Raw genomic sequence first — 20,644 nt, forward strand, 5'->3', positions numbered from 1 at the left:
GACCGCTTTCGACAACAGTGTTATCGTCGTAGTGTAGATCCACCTGCGTGCCACTATAACAGTTATACGCAACGTTGAGTAATGTTGAAAACGAACTGAGATATTTAAGTACCATCCTGTAACAAAGTGTGAAATATTACAAGGTCTGCGACTGCATTAGAATCATGTCGTATATGGAACACTACTTGTTTCCAGAGTTAAGTATTTACTATGTTCAAGTCTTAATGGAATACTAGTGTACCACACAGTACACCACAGGAGGGGAAAAACTGAATTACATGTTGAGAGGTCACGTGATTCTGTATTACAAAACCAAGTGAAACTGACAATGAAGTTGGCGTTACAGGCACAGTACTGGCGTCAGTGTGATTCTTCCCTGCCTGGGGCCTGAATTTACACAGCGCCAGCGTAGATGTTGAATACATATAACTGGAAACCACGGCACTACTAAATTCTGCAAAAGGTATGCAGTGCTTGCACATGAAATTATTAATACTGTAGTTACAGAGCCCAATGACTCAACTGCGTATTTTTCTGAGAGAAAGAATACTGGCAAACAGTCTCCGCAACATCAGATGACTGAAACTGGTGTTCCACGGAGGCGAATAAATGTAGAGCCGCGAGACGTATGTGAGTTTTGCAGTTCTGCAATTTTTTGATACATTTTTGAAGTGGATACTAAATTCACACTATCGCCATGAAAATTTGATCTTCGAACACGCAGAATGCCAAAATTTGAGTTTATTGCATTGAAAACCGTTGATCTTCTACAACATTTTGTTTTTTATTCTATTTGAAATTGCCGGTTTTAGCATTTTAAATGCATCGTCGATATGGGCAAGTAAATGGAGATGTATCGCGATTTTTACTGTCAAGTAACGTCTTCATCCCTCGGGCATGGATGTGTGTGGTGTCCTTAGGTTAGTTAGGTTTAAGTAGTTCTCAGTTCTGGGGGACTGATGACCTCAGAAGTTGAGTCCCATAGTGCTCAGAGCCATTTGAACCATTTAACGTCTTCATCTATTAACTTAGTTTTAATTTAATACAGAAATAATTGGAGACATCGAACATAAGCTTGAAGAGTATTCCCAGTGAAGGAAACAAATAAATAAGCCACGTCTTTGGCAACTGCTTCTAAAATTCTCCAGAAACCATTAAACGCTTCTTTTAAACACAAGTGTAGCAGCCGTGAAAATAATAACAGTAATAATCGATTTATTTGGTAACTTCATAGTCTACAACAGTATTTCTCGAACTAAGAAATTTCTTGAAATAGTGAAGATTTCAAAATGGCTTAGAAACGGGGTTATGATGACTAGAAACTTCTTTACATCTGACTGGCTTGAACTAGCTTAATTTCCATGTGAGAAGCTTGCTGGTAATTTTCCAGTTAATAGACAGCCAGATTTTCTTCGTTGTGGCTAATTTTAAGGCGAAGTGCATCTTCCGTTACAGCGCAGTCATGTGCTTTCCAACTGCGGGATGCCGTCGTTTGTCACATTGGTCTTATTTTGCTGGCTACAACGTGTAGATTCGATCCCACTTCAGGCGGACATTTTCAACACACACGAACAGATCGACTTCACCTCTGCTAAAGACAAGTAAAGAATATCGGGTTGCACAGTAGTTCAGAATCCGCAATGTAAACATCATATCCCTTCGCCATCAATTGAGGCAGAGCTGGTTTAGGTTGGCTCATAACAAAGGCGGAACTTACAAAAAGCAGATACTGTCACCAGTAACCTTTCTTGCACTATAAATTTTATTTGAAGTTGAGATATTGAAAATTTTGGTGGTTCTGGAATGCGTTTACAGTTCGAATCTCCCATTCCGCAGTATTTTACCCTCTCTCAATATATAGTTTGAGCTTTTCGTTGTGTTCTCCAAGGTTGCAAACTCTTCTCTGTCTCTGGTCCGAGTCCTGGTCAAGCACAAAGGTATTCACTATTTTATTTCATGTCCTGGTATGTGCACTACGAACTACTAACGAAAAAGAATTTTCGTTTTCAATGTCTGTTAATGTGTTGTCAACAATAACGATGCTGGTGTTATTTCCACTCAGACATCCAAATCCACAACTCGTGAGCAAACAATTGATGCTTAACGTCTGTTCGTTGGTAGAAAACAACAGCGTTAGGTACTGTGTTCGACTCAAGATCAGGTAAAAAACAATTGTATCCACATATCAGATTCAAAGATTTCGATGAATTGAAGAAATTCTGTATCTAACATCTGATTTTTCTTAGTTAACCACCCGAATACTTACTGGCTATGAACCCATGAAACATAATTTTCCATCACGGCACTTCGATTTTAAACAGCAGACTAGTTACTCGTAATTGGAAGTGCCGTCTATTAAGAGTTTCGTGCTTAGCTATCAATGAGATGAGGGTATTGATAGAATTACTGATTCAGGTCGAAACTTAGCGTCATTTAGTTTCCTTTCAGATTTTCTAACTGCTACTGGTGAAGATTTCGATATTTCACGTCTGTTTACGCCTAGTTAGCAATGACGATCGTTGCCGTGATCGAGTTCCGGTCAGGCACAAAAAATTTTGTTAGTTAATAACAGCTATACTTGCTTGGTTTCAAACCAGATCCAGAACAAAAAGTTCTTAAATTTGAAACTTATGCACAAATAATTGTTCATGATTCGTAAGTACAATGACTTTAGTGAAGATACTCTGTCAATGTTGAAGATTCCATAGAGTCATTTCTGCTCTTACTAGTGTTATTTTAACTCGTTAGTTCACAAGTAGTTTATTAAAAATCAATGGCAAGAAGAACGACATTTAGCAGGTGTTGGAAAAATATCTACAGGGCTAAAATAGTCCAATTGTCGTAGAACTATAGGAGTTGTATCGATATCTCTTGTTCATAAAAATATTAAATGTTGCCTTAGGATTACTAAATGATTTATGTGTCAGGGTTAGTTGTCTCCGATTGTAATGAGTGTTGTAATACCTTTCAAACGTTAGATATTGTTACAAAATTTAGCCGAAATATACATGAAAATGCCGTAAGACGAAGCGGCCTTTTGGATGCACTTTAATACGAATAACTTTCAAATGTCTCAAGCACACTTTTTATTATTTCCAAAATCACCTTACGTGTTTCGATATTCCGACATTTTCACAGGCTTCAAAATGCAATACAAAACTAGTATTGAAATATGTGAAAATATGTTACATTTCTCCATTAATTAGAGACATAGCGTAATGAGTGGAATATGGTTTTATAGGTTACCAATGTTATGTCAATCATATAAAATTGTTTCCTAGATACACTTTATCTCGTCAACACTCTCGTTCACGAGAGAAGTGCGAACTGCTACCAAAGAATAAATTTATATTATTGACATAAAATTGGTAAACTAGAAAACCATATTCTACTCATTAAACTATGCCTCTAATCAATTAAGAAATGTAACATATTCTCCTATCTTTTGATAACAGTTTTGTGTTTATTTTGTAGCCTTTGAAAATCATGGACTGTCGAAACGCGGAAGACGATTTTCAACTGTGCCCCAGGCAGCTCTAAGTCATTAAAGTAATAGAGTTGAGTTTACAAGCGTTAAGGATTGTCTCATCTCTAATTACATGTTTCCTAGTATTTTCATGGTGTGGTGTTACTTTACATTTAGACTGATGACCATAAATAACAGTGTTATCTAGTGGTGTCTAGTGGTACCCATTTGTATAGTCGAACGACTCTACCGCAGAGGGATTAGAGGGTTTGCAGGGAGACTATGTTATGTGGGCTGTATGCAAATCAAGCGGAACGCAATTCAGGTCGCTCTGACTCTTTTGAGCGCGATAGTAGATCGTTGCACGAGCGACATGAAAGTTTATTTAATGTTTTGCGTTACTTTATTGTGTGGAGCTCCTTTCACTGTAAGATCAATATAGAAGTTAATCCACAAATAAAAATGTTTTTGCTGTCATGCATACACAATTACAGACTATTGAGATAATTCTCAAAACAAGACATATGTTTTAGTTAGAATTGAAGTATCCATTACAAAGAAAAAAGTCTATTATTGTAACTACATGAAAGCACTTACGATGTTCTCTCAGCTACAATTCCCTGTTCTATGCTGCTTAAAAGTATGATTTTTTATCATCTGATACAAAAAATGCCGTTATCTACAAGTTAAACAACGTTGATGACAATTATTAGAGGCCGCTACTGATATTAACATGAAAAGATCTATAATTCTGTGAATACTATGTACCTGGAAATTTCATTACTTTTATGAATCTAGACACCAAATTTGTATCACAATGGGTTGCGTGTTTAAACTGGACCTCTCAGAAGGACTAAACGATAACAAAATTGTAGGGTTGTTTGATTGACTGACGAACAGGCTTATGTAAACAGCTGAAATGAGACAGAGATTGCAGTCATGACGCATCGTTACCTGTAACACAATGCCACAGACAACAGAGATTTGTATGTTTAGAGACAAAGTCAACAAATCTCTCCATCGCCTAGAATTATAGTGTAGGGAGCTGCTGGTTGTGTCTTCAAGACTGATTTGGTACGTCTTGAATGGATGTTGGATGATTATCAGTGGTTGATGAGGATAGTAAATGCTCTTGTGGTAAGTTTCATGCTGCTGATGCGGCTTCTGTGTAAGCATTACAGGAGACCAAATAGCGAAGATCATCAGTCTCCTATTCGACTCTTCTCCCCCTCGCTCGGGACGGAATAAGTGTACCCAGTCTGTCAACGTATAGAGTAAATTCCGTGTGAAAATATGAGAAAATGTTGTAAACCTGTACGTAGCATGTATCTGAGGTATTCACCTGGTGGGATTTGGAAAAACAGCCTAAAAGCCACATTCAGACTGGAAAGCACAAAGACCGCTCGTCGTTAACTTGGCGGGCTGATTCGATCCGGGGCTGGCTAGTACATAATCCCGTAACCTGTCGCGTTAACTCGCGCGGCTACGTGGGCATGTCTGCATTTTATGACTAGGGTTCCAAATAACGTGGACCAGTAGGATATGAAAGATCTTCACACTGCTATCCGCACGATAGAAGTTTTGAGAAATGTGTGGATCCTTGACTGCCCTGCCCGGATCCATGGAGCATACCTGAAATGCGGTGTGAATATTTACTCGCACAGTAGCACACAAGCCTCCAGCCAGCATGCTACTGGGTCGGAAACAGCATGTGTTTCAGGCGGGGCAAGAAGCAATGATTATGTGACGAACATCTTGACATAGCTTCATGTAATATCAGCTATGGTATCTTCAATTCCAAAAAAAAAGGAAAAAAACCTAAACTTTTAAGGAAGTGAAGAACGAAAGTGTTGCATATAAAGTGAAATGATTATTTATGGCGATCTGTCCAAGACTTCTATATTTTTTGTATTCCAACAAATGACTCCTATTTTTCGATGCAGATTTTCTACAGTACTGGGATCATACTTCTGTGTCTCGAGTACGCTATTGATTCTCAGTCACAGACAACATTAACAAAATTCGAGAAATTTTGCTTAACAACCGGGGTAGTGATCACCATTTGATTTCCTGCAAGTAAGAGTATTATTTCATTACAGTATTCTTTATAGTCGTAGAATACATGGTTGAAGAAACGTTTACTATTTTCATGTTGTACAACTAGTTAATCATAAATACGTGCATTTTTAATTGTATACTTACATAAGAATACAAATACGGAGTACTCCCATCCGCTCGGCTTGTCTGGAGTTATGTGCAGGGCTAGGCAAACACCGGATCTCCCGTAGAAATTTCTTGGATAAAGGAGAACAGAATAATTGTTAATGTGATAGCAAAGTAGATCACAGACTTTATAGTGATTTAAACTATCATGAAATGGAAAGAAGTGAACACTGGAAACATGACTCGTTTAAAAATTAGTCGTATTGAGAGCAACGTGGATGCAGTCTTTACCAGTTGCGTGGCTTTGACAAGGCAGTGCGGTTTTGACGATATCTGTCGCGGACAGCTTGTCTCTGTTAAAACCGGGCTGCCAACCTATCTGACGGGAGAATTTCGAGATTGCAATCGTCTGTTTCTATTTTCCGCACTGAAAATGTTGTGTAGCAAGTAAAAATGTGTAACTGCAAGCTCCGAATTTCATATATCATGTTAGAAGATATATCGGTAAATCTTTTACTACAGCTTTCTAGTTGAAATTTACAATGACGACTTCTTTTAGTTATCATAGTTCTTGACATAAGTAATTTGCTTTAAAAAAAATTGTCATTTCTCGTCGCTGGTAAAATATATGTATCTCCAGAAATCTTTAAGGATTTGAAATATTTTTTGGTATGTATCAATTTACAATGAAAAATAAATAAGTTCCACATATGAAAATCGATTGGTTTTAACCCGAAGTATTACACACTAAAGTAGTATACTGTAATTGGCGGATACATCCACTGTTTATTGGACAGGGGGTAGCCACTCGAGCTTAAAGCAGACGCCTCAGAGAGACGAAAATCTATCCTGTCCTCCATACATCAATCAAAGGCAAGAATTATGGATTACAGGTTACGAGACATAATAAATAACGAAACATTAAAATATGGTATAGCCATTCGATTACTAACGTAGTGAAACATCCAACGCTATCCTTGAGATCAGCATTAAATTAAAGGCATCTCGGTAAATATAATGTGTTCTTACATCTAATGGAATTAGCTCACAAAATTTTAAGTTAGAATTTAAGTGCACTTATATTTGCTTTCTATGCTAAACATTCTAGTGAAAAACAAAGAAAGTTGCATTGTACCTCTGAAGATATTTTGACAATGAAACACTTTTTCATAGCATAAATTCTTGGTACACAGAACAAAGTAAAGAAATGAGTTGTCCCTCTTACTGAAAGGTAAAGATTAACATATTATCTTGGGAAGAACTGCGTCTATCATACTAAAGCCTAGAAACTTAATTGCTGGACAATAATAGAATAAATTCGTTGTGGTTTTCGCATAATTTTCCCAGCTGCAACCACATAGCGATGACGGAAAATCTTCAGACATTAAGAACCAATGTAAAGTGTGCCCTGTTAGCCACTGCTTCTGCAATTTATCAAAATATTTCAAGTCGAGGATTTAAATTCCAGTTAACAATAACTGAGCAGTAAACTGACACCTTGTAGTGTAGAAACAAAAAGTAACGCCAGATCAACCCCAGAGAGCAATGTGTAGTCGACCGACCCCCGTGCCATCCACCAGCTGATGTCGTTATTTGGGTACGGTACTGAGGGCTACGGGGTCAGCACACCGCTTTCCCAGCAGTGTCAGCTTTCCGAAGTTTAGGCCCGGCACATCTCATTAAAGTTGCTTCTTAGTTGGTGTAATGAGGAAAAGCCCTGGCAGTACCAGTAACTCAACACGTTTCCACGACGTGGCAGGCAGACAAGCTGACAGCCCAGTACCTTGTAATGGAGCTAGTGTTGTACACGACGTTACGTAAATGGTTTCAAGTGTTGAATAAAAGCATCAAGTGAGTAGTGCCTTTTTTTCAGATTGGGGGCCAATGTGAGAGACAGTGTAACTTGATATTAGTGGGTATTGCCTGTGCATATTACCTACGAAAATACCTTTCAACGATTTCTCTTACCTGTTGTCATACACTTTCACTCGTTCCACGTCTCTAAATACTCTACTGTTTTATGTGATTTATTGAACGCGACTTACGAACGAATGAATGGCTGTATGGCACGTTTATTCGTCATCAGTTCCAGTTGTCCCACTTTTTTTATCATTAAGTTATTTTAGTTCGAATTTCATCATTGTTTTCTAACTGTCATAGAATTCATTAATTGGTTGGGTACACTTCATGTTGCTGTAATCGTCATTTATCTTTATGGAGGTATATACCTTCCACCTGTCAGTACGTAAAGCACTCCGTCTTCAAGCCACAAGTGGTCCATCGGGACCATCCGACCGCCGTGTCATCCTCAGATGAGGATGCGGATAGGAGGGGCGTGTGCGGTCAGCACACCACTCTCACGGTAGTTACGTAAACAGTTTGTCTATCTCTGTTTTACCGGTTAGTGCGTATTATTTTTGAGACCTAAACAAAGAATCAGCCCTTCGTAAGCATAGACAGTGTGGCAAACTACTTGAAGCATGTATTCACACTGGCCTCTTTCGGTGTCTGGGGCATTAATGTGGTGAAAATATTCTATTCACTTTATGGCCACCTCCCTATCTCGTGAATTAAGGCCCTACACGTTAACCTGTGCAAACAGGTAGCTTGTCTCTCTCCTTAATTTTATCTTTCACGAGTGAATCTTCTTTCAACTTTTCTTCGTTGTGATGGTCTCTTGCCTAAGATCAGTAACTTTTTAATAGAGTCCCCTCAGTATGACTTCATCGTATGTTATAAATCACTACAGTTTCTTCAATTCTGCTCACAAACACGCATTGTAAACCTGCATGTTATTACTGTATCCGTATACTGTTATTTGGGCATGATGGGCATACACGGATATGACAACTATGAACAGTGGTTACGTTTATACAAATTGGTTCCCTTTTTTGTGAGCCGCCAATGTGATCTTTCGGAATTAGCAAGAACTTGTATTTCAACATACTGTACCATGAGGGATACGAGTAAGTCTCACTTTTTAATTTGATGTTGTTTGGTATGTAACTCATGAAACTATAAGAACATTCCATTCTATTATTCGATTCATCCTACGGTAAAATTTTGTCTTTTGCTGTCGAGTATCATTACTGCATTCTTGACTATGTTTTCCCTTCGCATAATAACTTTTCATAGAAATTAGCCAAGTTGCCAAAGAGTTAACTGCTCTCCGTCCCAAATAATTAATTTTCGATGTCATGTATTCTTAGCAACATTTGAACATTGCTTAATATATTAAGTCGGCTTTATCTCTTTCAATTTATGCATTTATCACTCTACGTTGATAAAAGTTGGGAATTATATAAATTAACTACAATAAACATGTTTATGATACCGTTACAACATAAACAACCCCGAGGGAATTAATTACAAACCTTCAACTCTATAGCGTACTACCCATACCAACTGTTACTTTCGCAGTGTAGTATCCCATGTGCTGTTACCAAAAGACAATAATCGTGTGAGAAGGACGTGCATTCCCATTTTAATTCTTGGGCAGCTGAGAAAAACTGATAAGGATTAGAGCCACAAAACGTTGCGGAAGGAGGAATGTCCTAGGTATTCCGAGAACTAGAAATCGTTCTGGTCTTTAAAAGCGAGGTATCTATACTTCCCGTCTCGAATCAGAAGAAATTTCGTACTGGATTGTTGATAATGCCCTCTTGTGATTGATGAAAAATTATCTCAGACATCACTTTAAACATGAAATAGGGCGAAAGGACGAATAATTAAACACGAATGTACCAGAATTCCAACCCGACACTAGGTCTAGCAAGTTGCCCTTCTCCCAATAAACAGTTCCGGTGTATTTCGTTGTAATGTCATTTCGATGATGATCTAGTTTTAACGAAACGCCGTATCAAAGTAAATGAAAAGTCAGAAATGCATCGGTATTGCTAAAGACTCAAAATATTTTAATCGTAACAACACCATTAGGCTTCCGGTGCCTCGGCGGGCCTGCCCTTGGTGCTACGAGGACGCTGCCGGAGTGTGCAAACATAAGCGCCAACAGAGTGCCACCCGTTCCTCGCCAGCCATTACTATACCAGAAAACATTTCCACCAATCACGAGAACCTCATACAATACCCCCTGATCAACATATATGGCGATAAGCAACGGAAAGACTGTCCTTCAATCCCCTCCCCTCTTCCCACCCACTTCCGGCATTACGCTGACGACTCTACCTACTTACCTACTCACCACATTCTGCAACTATCCCAGGCTTCCCTCCAACGTCACATGATTCTCCCAGTCGAGTGGTGCTACGTATGAGAAGTTCTAGCAAATCCACAGGAAAGCGAAGTCACCGTATTCGGTTGCACCACTCAGCGTTTCTGCTGTCCATATTTCCACCTCCCCACTACAATCAACCCATATGTCTAACGTAGGCAGTGAAGTATTTAGGACTAACACTCGACCTCCTCACCATTCACCACACAGCCCGAACGCTGCATTAATGGCAAAGCCCAGTCCAGCCACCAAATATTTCGCCCTCTAAAGCCCAATTCAGGTACCCAGCTGCACCACTACATCAATATCCCACCTGCGATGCACCTTCACTCCTTGTCCATCCTCTCCTGCCGGAATTTCAACCAACTTCCACGCCCCAATGATGAAATCCGTCGTAACACACACCATTCTTTCCTGCTCTAGTCATGACGCTCCACCTCATACCATTATTCCAATTTCCTTTCTCTCCCTCTCACCATTTAATTGACGTTTAGTTACTACCTGCGTCTCCGCGAGGCTCGATAGTCATACTTAGCTTTTTACCTCCAGTATGAAATGATTATCATCGTTATCATTAAACCACAGCATCTTCCTCATTATAATCAGTGACTATATTGTAACTGTAATATAAAATCGTTCAAAACGTCAATGCCATAAATATTGTCACAGAAGTGTTTTTTAAGAAAATCATGTATTGTATCTTTACGTGTTCTATGTTAGTGTAACCTTGGGCTGAAGATCGGTTTTATCTGCCACCATCCCATCACTTCGAGTGAAGGAGAAATAACATTTTTTTTTTCAAAAAGAGTGCACTTGAGTGTGTGGCCAGTTCTCAGAAGGAAACCGAAACTACACGAATGAAGCAGTAATGGTGCCCAAGAACATATGACACCGCAGCTACGCTACGCCAAACCTCCCGCGATGCGCCGCCAGCGCCGTGGACTCACCTGAAGTAGTCTATCCTGAAGAGCGGCAGCCCGGACAGGAACGCGGCAACCGCCCAGCCCGCCGCCATCAGCATGCGGGTCTTGGACATTTCCAGCCTCCGGATCCGGAAGGGAAATATTATCACCAGAAAACGGTCCAGCGTGATCACTGTTCCATACAAATATACAATTTGTTACCGATTGTGATTCCACAAAACTACAAGTATAGGGGAGAAATTAAGTGAGTTGTTATTTGGAAATGGGTAACTTATATACAGACGGAGGCAGGAAGTTTTATAATATGAGTATAGATTTTATATTTGCACTGTGGCCTCCTTATTTCGCACGTATAATATCTGAGCCCTAACCAATAGCCGAATACGTCCCACTCATGAAGAGCCCGCTGTTGTGTTACCGACGTTGTCACAACTGTGATATGCTTCCGCAATCGACCAGAGCTGTTGGTAGAGGTGCAAAATCAGCTCTCTCTTTTACAAAGACCCACAGTAAAATGTCACAGCGCTGTAAACAAGGAAATCTCGTTAACCAAGACTTCAGTGACGTCCTCTTGGTCTAAAACCTACTCATCATTGAGGAAGCGATTGACTCAAAAATGATTTGGCATCAAAATAGAAAAATTCGCCAGGTGCGCGTAGGATTCGCAAACTGAAGTTTGTGTACAAACTTATCTATGTATAAAGACAGTTTATCTATTCCAGGAAAGGGGGATATTTAAGATTTTTGCCTTTTCTCGACCGTGATTCTGGCAAGATATATGTCTCAGAGAGTCCAGGAGTTTCTAGAATATTTTAATTTCAAGATCGAAGTCGGATAACAAACGACAAAAAAATTTTTTTTCTTCGTTTGATATAATTACAAAGTAGCAATTTCGGAGTTTTTCCTTCAGCCGTAATGAGAAACCGTGCTTCTTACCAACTTTCATGCTTTTAGGTTAACGGGAAGTACCCGAATGACCGTGACTTTTGACTGAATTGACTAATAAGCTTAAAAATTTTACACCGGTAACGGCCATTTACCTCAGTACGTGGCACAAATAGCAACTGATGTGCCAGACTGTTCCGTGGTAAAAGGGTGTTCACAGACGGACAGATAGACAGACGGAGGAAAATGACAAAAAAATATTTTTTCGTGTTATATAATCACAAATTACCAATTATCGGACTTTTTCCAACTATCGGATTTTTTTCCTTTCGTTGTAGTGTGAAGCCTTGCTTCTTGCGAAATTTTAACGGGAAGTATATTATAGATTTTGATCAGTGAGTTTGCGATTGTGAGAAATGGCAGTGTCTTCATTGACTCAGAAGCTTGAAGTTTTTCGATAGACTTAATATGTGACATAAATTTGTTGATATGTTTACTCGTTGATATGTTTACTCGTTACTGAAAAAAGGATGCGTAATAGTCTTAGACAGGCAGAAAGACAACAAAGCGACGCTGTAATGGTTCCGCTTTTACAGACTGAAGAATGGGACCCTAAGTCCTGTGAGTCTCCACTAAGTTGAGGAAAAATTCATTGCTCCTGCTCGTGCGTGAGCAGGTACGTTACTCCACTGACTGTTCCCTCCATACAAAACATGTGCGTAAACATTGTTTGGTGATAAGGCCCATAACACGTTTAACTGCTCTCAGTCTCTCTCACGTTATACCCGCCCAAACAGCCGTGCGTCTTAAAGCACTACTCGGAGGACGGGGAGGCAAGCCGGCCCATCGTGGATCCGCCCGGCGTATTAGCGACGACGGTCAGTGTGCCCGACGCGGTTTCTACATCCCACTAAGTGAATGCCGGGCAGTGTTGCACGATTCGCGAACATTTAGAAAAGTTCCGCTCACGTTCACATCAATAACACCTCACACAGACAGTTTGGTTATGTGTTCCGTTCCGGAGGATAATGGGGGGGCGACAGGAGGGGCATCTGCAACCATAAACTAACCACATCATATCAAAACCGTTCATAACATGCCGACCTTGTGGCGGTACGGAACAAAGACCCAAGCAAAATAAGAAAAAGAAGGAGTCTCTCTCATGCTACATCATTTCATAGAGTTTTTGCGGACCTCAATCGAAACTTCAGATCCTCTTACTTCCAGTGGTGTTTAGATTATTAGTAACTATACTACTGTACATTTAATGGCATAATAGTTAATTAAATTGGATACACATTTCTTGAATAATGTTGCACATAAATAATCACTTCTTACCTAAATAGGTATTATTATACTCTGTTTCCAACCAAACATTTTAGCTATTAGGTCAGTAACAGGAACGTTTAGTAAGGTAAAAAAGATATTTAAGTCTGTTTCCGTGACAATTTATGGACATCTTTGTGAAAATACTTTTCGAAAAATAAATAATTCAAAACTTGAAGCAAAGGTTACAAAGAAAGTTTTATCCACGTGTTGTACACTGATCAGCCAGAACACTATGACCATCCACCTAATAGCGGGTATGTCCACCACTGGCACCGACAACAGCGGCTACGCGTCGTGGTATGGAAGCAATGAAGCCTTGGTAGGTCACTGGAGGGAGTTGGCAACACATCTGCACACACACGTCACCCAATTTCCGCAAATTCCGGGAAGGGGGGAGATGAACTCTGACGCCACGTTCAATAACGTCCCAGATGTGTTCGGTCGGGTTCAGATACGGGGAGCTGAGGGTCAGCACATTAATTGAAACTCGCCCCTGTGTTCCTCGAACCACTCCTTCACACTCCTGGCCTTGTGACATGGTGCCGTCGGGAAACATTATCGCCATAAAGTCGTGTGCACGGTCTACAACCAGTGTACGATATTGCTTGGCCGTCGCGATGCCTTGCACGAGCTGCACTGGATCCGTGGATGGCCATGTGAGTGGGAGTGGAGCCGCCAACAGCTTGTCTCCGTCCCACAGTAAAGGTGTCAAGGAGCTGTTCCTCTGGAACACGATGGATTCCCGCCCTGCCATCGGCATGATGAAGAAGGTGTCGAGATACACCATGCAACGTTCTGCCACTACACCAACGTTCAGTGCCGATGGCCAAGTGCCCATTTCGGTCGTAGTTGCTCATGTCGTGCTGTTAGCATGGTGGACATTACTTCTGCTGCAGTAGGGAGGGTCAAATTCGTATTATGGATGAAACTTGAAATGTCTGGTAGTTATAAAATGTTGGTTAAAAAGTTCTGCAACACTATACACACCTGTCATCAATGTATCATTTACTCTTAATGCTATTTATCCCTCTTCATGTCTGGTTCTACAAGTCTCCTCCTTCACTGTATCCCACATTGTCTTAATTTTGTTGTCTGATATGTCTATCATTTTGTTGTAATATATTTGCTTTGATGTCCGTATTACAGTCTTTAATATTTTGCAATATTTCTTGTAATGTGCTATAGCATCAACATCATAACTGTTTCAGATTGACAGAGACAGTTTTCTTTTTGTTTTATATGATACCTGTATTCCTAAAGTAATCCATGGCTTCTTTGTAGACTTTATTCAAACCTTGGTTAGTTTAGGGGGAAAAAGTGTTCAAATGAGGAAAGCACTTTAACAGCAGAAGTGTTATAGTTTTCATTCATGCCATGAGCACTGTAAACGCCACTCCAGTGAATGCCTCTGAGGACTGTCTTGAAATAATCAATTTTTGGCTTGAAACTTCCTGGCAGATTAAAACTGCCCGACCGAGACTCGAACTCATTCTGGAAACATCCCCCAGGCTGTGGCTAAGCCATGTCTCCGCAGTATCCTTTCTTTCAGGAGTGCTAGTTCTGCAAGGTTCGCAGGAGAGCTTCTGTAAAGTTTGGAAGGTAGGAGACGAGGTACTGGCAGAAGTAAAGCTGTGAGGACCGGGCGTGAGTCGTGCTTCGGTAGCTCATATGGTAGAGCACTTGCCCGCGAAAGGCAAAGGTACCGAGTTCGAGTCTCGGTCGGGCACACAGTTTTAATCTGCCAGGAAGTTTCATATCAGCGCACATTCCGCTGCAGAGTGAAAATCTCATTCTGGAAACATCCCCCAGGCTGTGGCTAAGCCATGTCTCCGCAGTATCCTTTCTTTCAGGAGTGCTAGTTTTGCAAGGTTCGCAGGAAAGCTTCTGTAAAACTTGGAAGGTAGGAGACGAGGTACTGGCAGAAGTAAAGCTGTGAGGACCGGGCGTGAGTCGTGCTTCGGTAGCTCAGATGGTAGAGCACTTGCCCACGAAAGGCAAAGGTACCGAGTTCAAGTCTCGGTCGGGCACACAGTTTTAATCTGCCAGGAAGTTTCATATCAGCGCACACTCCGCTGCAGAGTGAAGATCTCATTCTGGAATTTTTGGCTTATTGATTACCTGATTACCCTATTGAGCTCACATTTAACAGAGTTTATATCCTGTTTAGTATTAACATTTAAGAGAAAGAACAGCATGTCATGGTCTGAGAGGCCATTGACTATTGATTTTTTAATATAATTTTCTTCATTGGACTTTTCTTTGAAGATATTATCAATGGCTGTTTGTGAGCAATTGGCTACCCTAGTGGGGAACTTTACAGTGGAAAGTAAGTTGAATGACAGTGTATCTAACGCAAATAAGTTCTTATTGGGAGAGTCGTTAAGGAAATCTAAATTGAAGTCACCAGCAACCTCTATTTCTTTGTTTTTGGTTGTTAAATGGAGCAATAGAGCTTCAGGGTGATTTATGAACAGATTAAAGTTACCTGCAGGTGCTCGATAAACAATTAAATTATGAAGGATTCTTTATTATAGTCCACTTCTATTGCACATGCTTCCATATGCTGTTCTAGCAAAATTTATGAATGTCTATGCCTTTAAATTTATGACAGTTCCTGATGAATGTAGCAACTCCTCCTTTCTCCAATTTTGCTCTAAAAGTGTAAGATGCTAACCTAAATCCTGTAACACTTAAAAGTTCTATACCAGTGGTCACATGTTCAGAGAATCAGAATATGTCAGCTGGGTTTGAGGACTCTGATTCATCTATACAGACAATTAATTCATTAATTTTATTTCTCACTCCTCGAATATTTTGATGCAATAAAGATAGCTGACATTTCACATTGACTTAGTAAAATTGGGTAGAGTTGAAATTTCTGCGGATTGTTGAAAATTCTTAACCAATGGGTGTTTACTCTTATGTAATATGCTAGAATTTTTTTTTGTTTCTTTTTCAAACTGAAGGTTTGTCTCAATGCTAGCCTCTCTTAAAACTTGGTTTATTTCTGTCCTCCCTACCCTAAAAAGGGGTCTTTTCTGAACCCTATAACCACTGGTATTTTATCACTCATGACAGTGCCTTCCCCCTTTAACTTTCCTGCTATTTTACCAGCCAGTTTACCCTTCCCTTTCCTGTTGAGGTGAAAGTCATGCCTAGTATAACCCCACCTACTGAGAGAATCAACAGGAACCACACCAATGTGTGACCCTGCACCCCACATAAGCAACCGTTTCAACTCCAAATTAACTCTCTTGACAGAAGAGTTCAATGAGGTCAGTGATAGCGCCCAAGAACAGATACAAACTCAGCACTAGTATGCTTCCATGCTGATGCAATCTTTGCCAGATCACACTTTATACTGTACCCAGAATCTCTGTCAATACTATTACCTGACCCATCTACTAATACCACGGTGTCTTCCTTAGTGAAACCTTTGCAAAGGGATCCTAAATCCTCTGTCACCTGCTCCAGACCAGCATTAGTTTTAAAAAAAAATTGGTGATCTGGTATTCTGATCCTAGTTAATTCTCCAAGTGTTGGCCAACACCTCTTCCACTGGAACAACTTAACAACAACACTTTCTTTCTCTTTACTGGTTTGTTGTTTTGATTCTTACTTTTCAATTTGACGCTGAAAGTTTGTTGTGCCCTGTCTACACCTGAATCTGCTTGAGGCTCACTAGCTTCTAACTGAAGCAACAGATCAAATCTATTTTCCACATTCACCACGAAGCCGTCAGACAAAGTTCTAGGCCTATTCCTCCTGGTTCCTGTTGTGTCACTTCCCACCTCTCCTTACCCTTCTCCCTCATTAATCTGTCAAGATCTCCCTTAGCCTTGTCTAACTCAACCTGAAGAGCGGTAATTTTCCCCTCCTGTTCTAGTATCTTCCTATCTCTACTGCATATCCTACAAAACCACTGATGAGTCTCATTTACTTCCCCTATTTCCACACCACTAGAGTCACCCACATGGAAAAACTACAGCACCCGTCACACCAAAGCCCCAACCTAACAATTCTACGGCAAGTCATGGTCTTTTCACTCATGATAAACGTAATAGTTTATTAAGAATAAGTAAGTTAAATCACAGATAAACACGAAAATATGATTCCACAAATTTGGCCTATATGCAACTACTACACGCAACTATGTAAACAATAACAACAGCGCAAAGTTTCTGAAACAACAACTTATACTTTACGCTACTTTCCGGAAATGTGAGTTAAATAATGAAGAGGTACGCTACAGCTGAATTTATGGAGAGAGCAAAGAACAATTAAACGAAATTCTATAGATTTTCTGCAGCAAAACGTAAACAGAAAATGCGGCTGTAACCTGACTGTACGATATTTGCGTTTTCTCCTATATTACATAAAGAAAAATGAAACATTTAATAGTACGCTTATAAAGCACACTAATACACCTATTTACCACGTAATCAGTACTAAACTAACTGTTTTTATAATCTAAAATGACTTATCTTTACCAAAACACCAACACTCGCGCTAGTCACCTGGCTGCAGGGCTGCAGTGCAGTAGATGGACGCGCCAAGCTGAAATTTAGGCTACGCCGTGGTCTACGGACCCTTAGCAGTGTAAAGAATAGAAACTTCTAAATCAAAGTAATGAAAAGATGCAAGCCACTTACGTGACATATTTTGATACTCGCAAATTCACTCATGAAAACGTGTAGGGACTTTCCGTTGATCTAGAATCATGAAATTCAATACGAAGCTAGGTTTCACTGTAGAAGTAAAGGAAAACACCGAAAATAGTTAATTTGTAATTATATCGCAGGAAATTCTTTTTTGTCGTTTGTTATCTGACTTGGGTCTGTTCCTTCGTCTGTTGATACCCCTTCTTTCTCAGAAACGGGTACATACGTCATTTTAAAATTCATGTCACATACTGAAGTGTATAGCCCTTTGGTGGTGGAAAGTGGTTAAGCTTCTACGTCAATGGAATGGAAAGATAAAGGTCATTTATTTCACATCTTTTGACACTCGCACACTCACTCATTAAAACCTGTAGGGTACTTCCAGCTGGCGTTGAATCATGAAATTTAGCACGAAGCGAGGTTTCCAAGTAAAAACAAGGAAAAAATCAGAAAATTATATACATAGACATTTTTTATCCGGCTACAAACTTGAAATGAAAATATTCACGAATGTCTTGGAGTCCCTGGGACCGATATCTTGCGAGTATCATTGTCGATAAGAGGCAACAAAATCTTGGAGATTCTCGATTCCTGAAATGGCTGAACGGTATACATCCATAGTCCAATTTGTACTGAACCCTCAATGCGCGTGTCCTACTCGTACCTGGCCAGCTATTAAAATAAAATACATTCTACCTACGAAATGACGTTTCTTGCCATTGTCTGGGATCGCAGTGATTGCCCAACAAGTGTAAATATAGTGCTCCAGGTGTAGCTGCACTTCTAAATGTAAAGTGGCGAACGTCGGGGTTAGCCTTTATACAGAATTAGTGATTTTGTGGATATGTTTTCAGTAGCCCAAAGACCAAATCCAAAGGGATGGAACATAACAGAAAGCGCCTGCTTGGATTAGTGCTTCAGGAGCAGTAATTGAGAGTCTGGTAACTGTGCAAAGAGAGCGTGGCTGACCTGTGAGCGTGTAGACGGAAAACTCGCTGGAGAAGGTGGAGATGAAGCCGGCGAGGCTGCAGAGCGCGCTGGAGCGCCAGTCGCGGTCGTGCACCGAGTACACGCCCCGGTAGTGCGCGTCGGCCGCCGCGATGATCAGCAGGTACGACCCCATGAACAGGTCGCCGATCGCCAGGTTCGTGATCAGGAACGAGTGCACCTGCCGCACACACACACATGTGGGGGGCGCTGTGCTGATCAACCTATCGTGCTTTCAACAGATGGTGAGTGAGAAAACATGGGGTAATAAGTGGTAATGGTGTGGTGCACCAGGGAATTATTACACCTCGAATAACCAAGAGAAGGGGGTAGTGAGGAGATATTGAAGGGCTTAAGTGAGAAACCAATGCAGAGACATTGTACACCTTGTCCCGTGAAGAATGGTGAATGTGGAGGGACATGACAGAAACGATCATCCGAAGGAAAAGGTTTAGTAAACAAGTGCTCTAAAACGCATACCTTAAGAGCCATGAGCACATCTTCACCTTCGATACTGTGAAGCAAATCCCTTTTGCTGAAAGCTTGGTCCATACTAACTCCCCATTAAATATGGAAAGTAAGAATCGTATAATAGAATTGTTTTTTTAAGGGTATAGAAGATGAAGAAGCGCTAATAACTTTTGAGGTATGCGTTTTAGAGACCACGTTTACTACACATTTTTGCTTCGAATGATCGTTCCTGTCCTACCCTTGAATATTGACCATTCCTCCTGGGCTACCTTGTATCAGCTGGTTCACAGTAGAACGAGTGCTAAGGCATTATGGAGTGGTTTACATACGAGTGAAGTCTCTTACTCGAACCTAGCATGTCTGCAAAACCTTACACGCTCCCCAGCATCGGCTTCTTTATACCACGTGTTTACATCCTTAAATTTAAGGCTGAGTTTTTGTTCAGCAAGTATATATAACCAAGATGGGTAATAAAGGTTAATAATAATTTATTTTTAATGTTTTCTGTCGTCGTTTATATCTTTCTTTTATTCATTTACTGCTTATTTTGCCTTGCCACATTAGGGCCTTAAAGTCTTCTCTTACATCTGAGTAGTAACAATGCGCACTAGTTACACGAATAATAATAATAAAATAGTGGAGGCATTCAGAAGGATATTGATTAGCTTACCGTTTTTGAAGCCTCGTTTGGTATTAAAAGAAGTGGAAGGTATAATGAAAGAGCAGATTTTGAGGTGAAAGTGACAGTGGCTGCTAGGAAAGAAGAGAAGCACAAAGAGTGCCCGAACTCTTACGGGAATCGGCAACGCGCCGCGAGTAATGAGTATAGTGGGCGGCAGGGGCACTACGAATGTAGTGGGGGACAATACGTTGAAAATGTGGTCTTGCGGGAGGCGTGCCAGAGATAAATCCCTGCATTCGTACTATCCTCTGTGTCCTCGGTGGCTCAGATCAATATAGCGTCTGCCAAGTAAGCAGGAGATCCCGTGTTCGAGTCCTGGGCGGGGCACACATTTTCATCTGTCCCCGTTCACACATTTCAACGCCTCTAAGCAGCTAAGGGTTTTCATTTCATTAGAATTTTACTTTGTTGAGAACGGGTATTTATACCATTTTATTCAGATGGTGGTGTAAGGGTTGGAGATACACTGGATGGAGTGCAACAGAAAACATAAGTGTGATAATCTCTGCGCTTTTTCGGCCCATAGCCATGATAATTGTTCCTAGACGGAGCGGTATGGTCGAAATAGCAAACATCACAAATGTATCAGAAACAAGTATTCATCGTCAGTTTCAGCCGACGTGAGCTCTCATAAGAAAGTTCTTGGAGAGAAGGATCGCTGTACTCGAGACTGTCGAGTGTTTGTGAGTCTACGGGTCTCTTTTTAAGACCGAGTCGTTATATTTTCTTTATATTTCTGTAATGACTGAAGTGTGCTGCCGGCTTTACTTAATAAATTATCTGATTGACGAATGCTGTTAAAAAAAATAATTTGCATCATCAATAAGGTCTGTTTTCCTGCAGAAC

At 40.4% G+C, this 20,644-nt stretch overlaps 1 protein-coding gene across 1 annotated transcript in view; it reads right to left on the bottom strand.

Moving 5' to 3' along the window:
- Positions 1–20,644, bottom strand: part of LOC126154853 (G-protein coupled receptor GRL101-like) — a 373,478-nt gene that overhangs the window by 89,501 nt on the left and 263,333 nt on the right. The window contains exons 22-24 of the mRNA XM_049916191.1: positions 18,628–18,826; positions 10,808–10,955; positions 5,669–5,760 (exon numbers count right to left, since the gene is read on the bottom strand). Coding sequence (XP_049772148.1) covers positions 5,669–5,760; positions 10,808–10,955; positions 18,628–18,826 — 439 coding nt within the window. The remainder of the gene's footprint in view (positions 1–5,668; positions 5,761–10,807; positions 10,956–18,627; positions 18,827–20,644) is intronic.

The sequence above is a fragment of the Schistocerca cancellata genome, chromosome 2 (assembly GCF_023864275.1).
Source record: "Schistocerca cancellata isolate TAMUIC-IGC-003103 chromosome 2, iqSchCanc2.1, whole genome shotgun sequence".
NCBI lineage: Eukaryota > Metazoa > Arthropoda > Insecta > Orthoptera > Acrididae > Schistocerca > Schistocerca cancellata.